The following is a 10,610-nucleotide window of genomic DNA, read 5'->3' as shown; positions in this document are numbered from 1 at the left end:
AATGCAATGCATAAATCAAGTTCTGTTCTTTTGTGAATGCGCTGAATGATAACTGCCATCAAGTGTTGCGTTTTAGCAGATAAGTCCGTAAAAAATTAACACTTTTGTTTTAAGCCTAGTACTCTTGACAAAAATATATAATATTACTAGTGGGTGAAATAAAATAATCCGAAGCCGCAGACGCCAGTCGAGGAGGACCAATTTAATATTACTTTGACAGAACTGAGCGGCAGCCAATGAGAGCCACTCCCATCAATCCTAAACGAATCAGACGAGCCAAGGGGGGGCGGGACTGACCCTATCCTCGGGACGAGAGGAGCTAACTGTTCCCCCCCAAAAAAGAGAGTGTCAGATGAAGGCCAGCTTTGAGCTCGTGCGCACTGAAACAACTTGGGACGCAGGCAGGTGGTTGCGGGACGGTGTGACGACGAAGCGCCTGGCGGACTTTCATTCCCAGGACGTACCTCGTAACTCGGACAAAGGAATTCATTGAGTCGGCAGCTCCGTTTTTTGGGGGGGTAAGTGTGAATGCGCAGCTACGAGCGGGGCTGACAGGAACGGCCGAGGGAGAGGGGGAGGGGGAGGGGGGGGGGTGTCCTGTTATCTGTGCCCTTTAAAATAAGCTAAGGTATGTTAGCACTCGGGGTGAGAGGTATTTACCTGCTTCTACCGAGCCTCACCGGGCAATACGCGGGATGCGAGGGACCGGGGGAGCGGGTCATGAGGAGAGCGCGCCGCCGTCCGTGCTGCTCCTTCTCCGCCGCCTTCACCACGTTCACCAACGGTCATGACGGGTAACGTTGATCTAATGCCATGGCGGTGACGTAATTGCTGTTCATTTGGCTAATGGTATCCGCCATGTGCCTAGAATGTGTCAGGTTACTTTCACGACGTTACAGCCAAAAATCGTAACATTAGATTGTTCGTTTTTCCACTTCTATTGGAAGATGCATATTCTGTCACAGTTGTTTAACGTTGTAGGGAACGAGGTTGTGGTGACTACAATCCGGTAGAGTCACGTGAGGCTAAGTACGGGAGATTGGTGTGTGGACTCGTTCCAAACAGACGCAGATTCCTCCTGTGAAGTTCATTGATTTTATTGTCCGAAAGTCAAGTTAAAAAACATGGCGAAGCAAGCAGGCGAAGCAATACATGATGTGCATGATGTGCGACGCTGCAATAAAGTGCGCTGTAGAATACGGTCAACAAAAAGTATCGTCTCCCGACTCACCCCCATGTCCATACAACCATCACTCTGCCTAGATGCCTACACTCATTCATAAACCACTGCACACCTGCCCACGTGATTCTGATGCTAATTACATTTCAAAATAAAAGTACCAACACTCACACACAGGAAATGGCAGACGGCCGCTACAGAGGTAAAATAGGATATTTGTTTTATCAAATACTTTCAAATCCAATGTTGCATAGGCCCAGTGCATAGATTAGGAAAATTAATGTGATGATAAAATTAAAAACCCTCCTAATCATCAATCTGAATTTCCAGAAGAATGACCTTTCCTACTGACCTGTTATTACCTGTTGTTATTATTGTGTGCCTTGAGAAAGTAACCATGAATAGATTGTCTACTTATGGACACCTCAGTGGTTGTTTCCAGTCATTGGCTGATAAAGAGAAGTAATTAAACAAAAACACTGTTGCTCTTTTGTTTTCAGCAGCCATTCCTCCCTGTGAGCACACGTTATGGAAGGACGGACCGTGAACTAAAAGGAGACCCAAACCACGCAGCCGCCCCCCCCGAAAACAACCCCGAACCTCCATCGCCTCTTTCGGAATGAATCTTCTCGTTTGAATTGGGTGAAATGCCTTGACCATTCCCCCGCCGTACCATGGCAGGTTTAGTCTCCCCTGCGGGTTTGGTGGAGATGCTCAAGACTCTCATGCGTGCCCGTGGCCGGCGTGCACTGTTTCTCGGGATGTTTACAGTGTTGGTGTCGGTGATCGCTGCCGACTCACATGTTGCAGGTAAGACAAACCTTTTTTTCACTGACTCGCACATCCTAGTAGGGCAGCTGAGCATGAACACCTTATTTTTAAGCGATGATTTGCACATCTACGAGCATCCCCTTGCACAAGATGCTTAGCTCAAGGCTAACCAGCGACCTTCCAGTCGTAAGATTGCAGGTGCAACGTTCCCAGCTCTTCTATTGCAAGCTTGTCATCTCATTAATGCAAATACATCATACATGACATTCAGTTTGCAGGGTGTGTAGCCTTAAGCTTAGTTGTGCATGTTTCAAAGCAGCAACGTCCACGTCCGGTAGTTTACCTCAACATGAGCTTAATTGATTTTCATGTGAGCACAGTCGGGGGCTGCTGCGTCCATTTGGATAGTTGATGTCATAATAAAGTGACTCCGGTGTCTGATTCTGGATTTCCACAAGAGGGGAAGTGGCTCGATCCCTCGAGTACACAGTGTGCATCGTTAAACCACTTTCCAGTAATTAGGGGAAGAGAAAGGGTCTCACTGCATCCATTTGATGGCTGCATTCCCCGGGGCTTACTTTTATAGATAGTGACACGATCCGCGCACCCATCCCCCCACCGGCCTGTTAGAGGAACACGTTGCAAGAGCAACCAAAAAACCCCTGATATTACCTGTAATAGGATTATGTAAATGCCAGGGAGAAAGCTTTAATCCGGAATTAGTTCATCTTAAACTCTTACGCTGACCAGCCCCAGCTTCTTTCTTTTGACAGCCATTCATGTGGTGTGACCGACTAACAGTCAACTCGCTGCACAGTGAACTTAGCAGAAGATAGTTTTCCATGAGACGCAGGACAACTACTTTGCTTTGTCATTATTTTCCGGACTCATTCAGTTTGTTTCAGCCACGCCTATTTCGTTATGGTTTTGATGACACTTTTATGATCGTGTTGTGACGTACAGTTTTCCACTTTTTCACAAGAGGATTCATTTATCGGCCACAGATTGGATTAAGTTCAAGGAAACTGCGTTCCATTTTTTAATGTGAGCCCGTTTTGTTCTGCACGTTAGGATGTGTCATACAGTACAAACAGAAAGTTCAACACAATTCTTGCCTGTACATTTGCGTCGTATACTTCCCCATACTTAAAGATTACATTTCACCACCAAGTCAGCGTTGATCCTTATGGGCCAAGTAAGCTTGTTCAACATCCATTTTCACAGATCTTTTTAAAACATCCCGGACATGAACATGAAGAGGCGATTGTTTGAGGGGTTGATCCACAATGACAACTGCATTTCCATGCGAAAGGCAACAGTGAAATCACACCTCACACAGCTTTCTTCTTCCAGAGTCGGGAAAGCACACGTTATAGTTTATAAACAGATGACCCACTTATAGTTGTTCCTCCCATTCTGACGTCTTCCTCATCTTGCTTCCCTCCTTCTCTCCGTCCTTCTGATAATGTGCTGAATTTCTGTATAAAAGAAAATCGCTGAGCATAAAGGATATAATAACTCTCCCCGAAATATCCTAGAAATGGCCAAGGCAGTTTTCCTTCCTAAGTCCCCCTTTCTCTCTGTCTCTGTCTCCGTCATTGTCCCCCCCCCCCTCGTGTCTGCACTGCAGTGGTTGGCAAGTTCGACGCGGCGCTCTGCAGGCCAGCCGAGTCCTGACTGACTACCGTGTTGCCGTGTGAAATGTGATCCGTGTTCTGATGACAATGTGGCCATTCATTATTCACCAGCGCTGGAAGCCAGTTGTAGATCAATAAGTAGGAGAACCTGAGTCGAACCTTTTGGCTTTTACTTTTGGCCCTCGGCTCAACCAGAGAGCTCCTCTGGACAGCTGAGCTGACAGAACATTCTATTTATAGAATTGACTTCAGTCTGTTCTTTTGCTGTTTGAATTCAACAAGTAGGAACATGGGATAGCAACTAGTGTTCATTTTAATGAATGCACCCTTTTATAAAGTTTATTTGGGGGGGTAGCGTCAGCAGGAAGGGAGGCAGTCACGCAAGGGGCTCAGCTGAAAACAGAACCATGTGTGGTGTTCTAGTTAGCTAGCATTAATACCAAAAGACCCCTTTCTTCTTCCCTCTTTTTTTTATACTGCACAACCATAAATCACTTTTTTTTGTTGCAATAAGGAGCCTGGCAAATGATTTAATTAGAGGGTCTGAAATCTCTGGTTTCTCACACACATAGGGAACGGAACGTATGTGCCCTGAAATCATTACTGAACAATTCTGTTTAACCTAATGTCTCTGCGTTGTGTTTCTTTTGTTCGCGCCTCTTGTTTTGAAGCATGAAAAGAGTTGCGATGCTCATTTTATTCAGCAGGAAATCCTTATTTGGGCTTTGCAGAGCCGCTTGCATTAAAACAGATGGAGAGAGAAACACATCATCCGTCTTCTTCAAGTTGTGCTTCTGTGAACGTAATGGCTTTGTTAGGTGATTAGTTACATGGTCTGCTGGAGTGAAGGAGTCCATGGGAAGATATTTTCAATGATTCGCTTCCAGACATCAGCCACGTTCTGTCTGCAGAGGCATTATCAGGTTGAATTGTGTTTCCAGGCGTGGGATCAGAGCGCTAGTCATCACAATCTATCTTGCTTTGAGGATTACGCTTTATTTCTGTTCGTTGTTGCAGGCTTTGTTTAAGTCTGACTCTTTTGTGATGAAAGTCTTGTTGGCGTTTAGGATGTGCATCGATTACTAGTAAGAAAAAAATCACATAAAGAACCTTTGCGTGGTGTGAAAACTCATTGAAAAGGTTCCACAGAGAACTTCTATACATAAACATCCCAAACTTTTGAGTCTCAAAACAAGAACACGCTGCATCGCGGTGAAAGCCAAACATTTCTTGCACACGGGGTCGCGGGGGATAGGGGGGGGCTGGAGTCCATTCCAGCCAACTTCGGGCGATAGACAGGGTACACCCTGGATTGCTCGCCAGCCAATCGCAGGACTAACACAGAGACATACAACCATTCACACATCTACGGGCAATTTAAAGTCCCCAATCAACCTGATCCCCAGAGCGTGTCTTTGGACTGTGGGAGGAAGCTGGAGAACCCGGAGAGAACCCACGCAGACACGGGGAGAACATGCAGACTCCACACAGAAAGGCCACTGGGCGGAGTCGAACCCAGGACCTTCTTGCTGTGAGGCGACAGTGCTAACCACCACGCCACCGTGCCTCCCTTATTTGAATATAATCCTCTTAATTTATTAAGTAAAAGTACAAATTTGATCTCAATTTGCATTTGTAAAAACAGGTTTATTCAGACGCTCTGTGCCTCCACAGAGCCGTTCTTGCAGTCAGACACGCACTTTCAGGTTAGTGACAATCCAATATATGATCTCATAAAATCCAGCCTATATCGATCCCCGGTAAGTGGGTTAGTGCTTTTTCAGATGCCTGACGTTGTGTCTGCCTTCATCACAGTCTCTCACAGGACCGTTGGTCCTGTCCTTCATTTATTTTCATTTTATGGTGAGGACCCACCAACAGCAGTAATGATCCCTCTCTTGTTAGAATCCTTTTTACATGATTGTTGGCAGGAATCAGAGCCTGCAACCAAATGTATAACGGGGGCAGAACCCACCTAACAAGCTCAAAGAAAGACATCATCCGCTTCAATATGGAAAATGTGTTTTTTTTAATGAAACATCGTCATATATGGAAATGTGTTATCTGTTTACGAAAAAAAAAAAAAAATGTTGGCACTTGATTGCCAGACGCTGCTGAGCATCATGTGACTGAGCGATTAATAGAGGTAATATCACGATAAGATAACTACCGGTTTATGAGGCACATGTAGTAAAATACTTCTTTACTGGTCAATTTGGTCGAATGCAAATTTTGTTCATTGCACGAACAAGGCAGCTATTCATTAGACCGAGTCGAGCCTTAAAGACACATCCCGGTCTGATGAATGGAAGTGGAATCAGCCGGAGATTTTGCATGGAATAAATAAATTAAAAGTCATTGCATAAATTCTGAATGAATACAGAGCAATGGGATTTTGCTATATTGTTTCACTCATGTGAGGAGATTACGTAGGGTAGCGTCACCGTTTTTGTGAATGGTCGGGATGATATTTTTATAAACCACACATAGTTCTTTTAATGTCACATATGGTGCAGAATGAGAAAAGCCGACTGAGACTCCTAAGACTGTCAAAAACGGTCAGGTTCACCTGAGCTGAGGGACTTGAGGTGACCTGATATTTGAAGGTGCGGCCTCTCCAAAGGCCTCATTGCCTCGAGTCTCACGCACGTGCGGTGGACAGGTGGCAGTGCCGCTTCATCCTGAAGGCCTTTGTCGCTTTGCGGCGCCTGTAATCAGTCATTCCGCTCCGTGCCCGGCTGCTGGCGCCGCCTCCGATGAGCCTTCGAGTCACAGGACCAGGCCCGCTTAATTATTTAGAATAACCGTTTATAGTTTATAATGTGAACGTGGTCCCTCCGATACACGCGTCCGTCACAGGACTCATTCTGGAGGGCTCGTTCAGAGTGGTGGGTGGGGGGGGCAGCCAGGTCTTTTCCAAACATCAAAACTCACCATTGGGTCCGCTATGTTTTCTCCGTCTGAGGTTATTTCCCGTCCTTGTCTTTAACCATCACGTCTTTGTGATGATCAGTCCGATTGTCGGGATGGTCATCAATTACCTGCCAATGATACTCTTTGTCTCAATTAGCTGGATGCTTTGCCCTCCACCCGTGCCTGTTAACATGTCAACATGTTAACATGTCCTACATGTGACTGTAAAGGAATTAGTCTGTCACCGCAGGGCTGAGATGAGGTGACATTTTGGGGTCACAGTGTGACCTCAAACATCTGCACTTTTTTCAGACAATTTTCCCGTCTTATACATCTGCAGCCCTTAAAATGTGTATTTACTGCCAAAAGAAAATCAGAGCGCAGAGTTTGACTTAAGTTAAGAGTTAGTCCGTGTCTGTGTGCGTGTGTGTGAAGGTTTGGGGATGTGCAGCGCAGACCGGCCTTCAGAGAACAATGAGCTCTGTTATAACAGCATTCTGACTCGGTTAAGGTACCAGTGTAGGTTATAATTAAGTTGGGAGTTCTCCTGGGCCGAGCTGGAGGCTGAGTCGTTGTGTGAAGCGATGCGGCAAAACGAAGTCAGAGCCACATAAATATGTTCTTTTTTTTTGGTAAATGATCTGTTCTGTGCTCCCAGCGTTATAAATACACTTCTCCCTCAGCTGATTCTTTGTCTACTTTTCATGTGTGTACGATTGTGAGCCTTTGCCCAGAGCAGCAGCATTACCAATAGCTGCTGAGTCACTACGAAGAATGTCATTTGGTGGCTTGCTTCTGGTGATGGAAATAATGCTCCATGAAAGTTGTTCCCTTTCAAGTGCTACTCTCAGGACATGCGGTCTGCAATGAGCTTGCTTAACTGAATTGTCGTGTTGCCTTGATGTGCTCTGTTTAGGCTTGTAAACTCTCACATTAAGACCTATTCCATTCCTCTCCCTTCAGCTTATCTAGTCTTCCTTGAATTCTAGATATTAGCTCAATGTAGTGTAATCAACAAGGATACTTCCCATATTAATTATGCATGATGCACAATGTAATGCAATACCCATGATAAAAAGTGTAATAACTCCTTTGTCTATCTGGATATGTTTTTCTTTGGGGATCGAGATGAACCCCTGTGAGTGTTCTGACATGTACAAATATGTTTACATGTTACTGGTAAAGAAGTTAATCAATATAACACACAAAAAAAACTTGCATTTTGAGATTCGCCTGATTTAAAACAGATACAAGGCTAAAACCACATGTAAGTGATAGACTACTCTAGGACAAACCTTTGTCAAGGCCTCACGGCCGGGAAATGGGTGGACTCAGAAAGTTTGTGTGTAAGTCCGACTCTAAATCCGTTTGAAGTCAGCGATGAATCTTTCCTTCGTTCTAAAATACTAAACTGGAACATTCTCTTTGCTCCTCTGCAGATGATCTTCTGTTGGCCACTACAAAGCCGCCCATGGGTGTTTCAGAACATGGTCGAAGTTCAACGGCGTTCAAACCATCAGCCTTACCGGCCTCATATTATTCTGCCTTTGCGAGCCCGGACTCACCTGTTGCCCTGCCATCCATTTCTGAACCAAACCTTGTAGGCAGGGATGTCGACATCACACTTTTTGCTTTTGAAAACTCCTTCCCAAGAAGTGAAGTCCCTGAAGAAGAACCACATCCTCTTGCCACTCCTTCATTAGGCCCCTCTGAACCTATATCAGAGTCTAGTCCACAATTTGAGGCAGCTACATTTTTCACTGAATGGAAGTTGGCCAAGGCAAAGTTGTCCACGCAATCTTTCCACCTCTCTCCAACTCCTCTGAGATCCAAGCTGAAGCCTCAGGCAATTGTATCCATGGCGCCCTTAAGCCCCACTACTTTTACAACGCCAACGTCACCTCAGTTCAACCCTAAATCTGATCAAAAACCCATCAGCCTGCAGCAGGGGGGTGCATCCGAGCAAACGACCATCGTGACCTCATTTCCTGCTCAGCCTCTCGAGCAGCCTGAACTGCCTTTCGCTGACTTTGTGGCAGATGACCCTCATAGTAGAATCCTAGAGGCCCACAGCGGCGCCCCCGTCAAGGACAACCAACCAACACGGGACACGAACATGCTACCAAACCCGGATATAATTCTGGCCCCCGGCTACAATGTGCCTTTCATCGACCCCCACCCCACATTGCTTTCATCTGAACCCACTGAGGTCCCTCCAGAGGACTTCTACCCCACCAACTCCATGGAAGTGGACTGGGGATCTGGAGACTATTTGGAGACAATGTCCTTCCTGAATGCCGATGGGGAGGACTACCCCCTGGCCACGAGGGTGCCCTCCGACTCGTACGATCCGGAGGACTATACGGAAAGCTATGACACATCCTTCCCTCCCAGAGTCGGCATTTTCCCTTCGTCTCTGCAACCTCTCGATGCCTCGCGTACCGCCACCCTCACCACGGCCTACAACGCCATCTTTCCGCTGAAATCCATTGATCCCTCGTCATTGTCCTCTGCGATTCACTATACCCTGGACCCTACTCCCAGAGCTAACAGCGAGGTACCCGACGCGTCCGACATAAATTTCCCACATTCTTTCACAATTCAACCGACGGATGTCCTCTTACCTGATATGAACAGCATGGAGTATTACGTCACTCAATTGACTATGGAGAAGGACGGTTCCGACCCCGTAGCTGAGCGCAGCAGGAACGTTACCATGGTATCAGTCGGTGCTGCAGACATCGCACCCTCAGGCAGCATCACGGAAGACACCAACTTAGCGGAGGACGGGTTCTCCAGTGATCTATCGGGGTTCGAGCCTAGAGACGAGTCATCGACAACAGAGGAGAGTCCTCAGCTGATCAACGCCACGCATTCTTTTCTGGATACATCCATAGTCTCATCCAACTTATTTGATCCATCTGCTTCAGTTTGGGGGGGTCAAGTGCCCACCACGGAGTGGTCTGTTGGCCTGCTACCCAGTGCCACGCCTTCGCTGCCAGAGGATGTCCTGCTGTCCACCTCTCTGACAGATGTCCATTGGTTTGTTACAGAGTCCTTCCCATCAAGCACCACTCCTGTCTTAACTGCAACCGTAGGCCCCCCCGACACTCCCACCGAACTTCCTGCCAACACCACAGCTGGTACGGCAGAATTAACTCCCCAAGAGCCCACCGAACAAACTTTCAATATCACTTCAGTGTCAACTGAGCCCACATCTAACTCTACTTTGGACCCCCCGGTCGTGTTGGGCGATCAGGGGGTGACAGAAGATCAAGTTGACATCCCAGCCACAATGACCTCGATCCCGACTGGCAGCGAAGCTAAGACCCACTCCGCTGTACCCGAAACCACAGCTGCCACCACTACTTCTCATCAAGCCACAACTAGAGCTACTGGCACCGCCGAAGCCTCAACTAGTGTCAACGTCACCACCGCCACCAGCGAAAGGAACATGACGACAACAACGGCAACCACAGCAGCGCCACGACCATACCTCTGCCACCCGGAGAGGCCTGCTTATTTAATAAAGATTGGTACGTTCGACACTATATTCTGATTTAAGTTAAATTCCGCCCCCAAATCAAAATGTCATCTACTTGTATGATGTCTCCGAATTGTGACGGAAAATGGATGTTTATGAGCACCGTGATAAAATATGCCATGTGCTTTCTCATGAAGGTTTTCCTTCTGGGGCCACTGTTGGATACGCCAAATCTCAAGTGAGGGACATTCTCAAAGGTGAATTCAACAAGTCTATGGAGCTCCAGGTAAATTTAGGATATTCTATTAATTCTAAGGTAATACTAGGCGACCTGTTTCGACAACTAAGAAGGCCCTTTGAGAGCAACGTGTAAAAGAGATCTTCTGAGAATATATATTGCGAGGTGGACGTATGTTGTTTTCTTGTGTTAGTGTGTGTGTGTGTGTGTATATTACAGTGGTGCAGAATAACCATGTAGGCCAGACCACGTCCTGAGTATTTTTATCAGCGGTTGCACAATAAACAAACCACCAATCCACAAGATCACAATGACCTTTCAGAAGCACCAGTTGTTAAAGTCAGTCAACTGTGAGTGAATGACTCCAGCAAGGGATTTGACTGCGTC

General features: G+C 46.5%; 1 protein-coding gene across 5 annotated transcripts in view; it reads left to right on the top strand.

Moving 5' to 3' along the window:
* Positions 1-296: 296 nt before the first annotated feature.
* Positions 297-10,610, top strand: part of LOC120812480 (UPF0606 protein KIAA1549-like) — a 32,123-nt gene continuing 21,809 nt past the window's right edge. For 4 of the 5 annotated variants that reach the window (XM_078097509.1, XM_040168518.2, XM_040168519.2 and 1 more), the window contains exons 1-4: positions 297-518; positions 1,681-1,990; positions 7,941-10,037; positions 10,183-10,271. In XM_078097509.1, the coding sequence (XP_077953635.1) occupies positions 1,855-1,990; positions 7,941-10,037; positions 10,183-10,271 (2,322 nt within the window). In that variant the 5' untranslated portion in view covers positions 297-518; positions 1,681-1,854. The remainder of the gene's footprint in view (positions 519-1,680; positions 1,991-7,940; positions 10,038-10,182; positions 10,272-10,610) is intronic. The other variant, XM_040168517.2, reaches the window with a different exon arrangement.

The sequence above is a fragment of the Gasterosteus aculeatus genome, chromosome Y, assembly GCF_964276395.1.
Source record: "Gasterosteus aculeatus chromosome Y, fGasAcu3.hap1.1, whole genome shotgun sequence".
NCBI classification, from domain to species: Eukaryota; Metazoa; Chordata; class Actinopteri; order Perciformes; family Gasterosteidae; genus Gasterosteus; species Gasterosteus aculeatus.
Note: the sequence above shows the minus strand (reverse complement) of the source record. Positions and strands in the feature narration are given on the sequence as shown.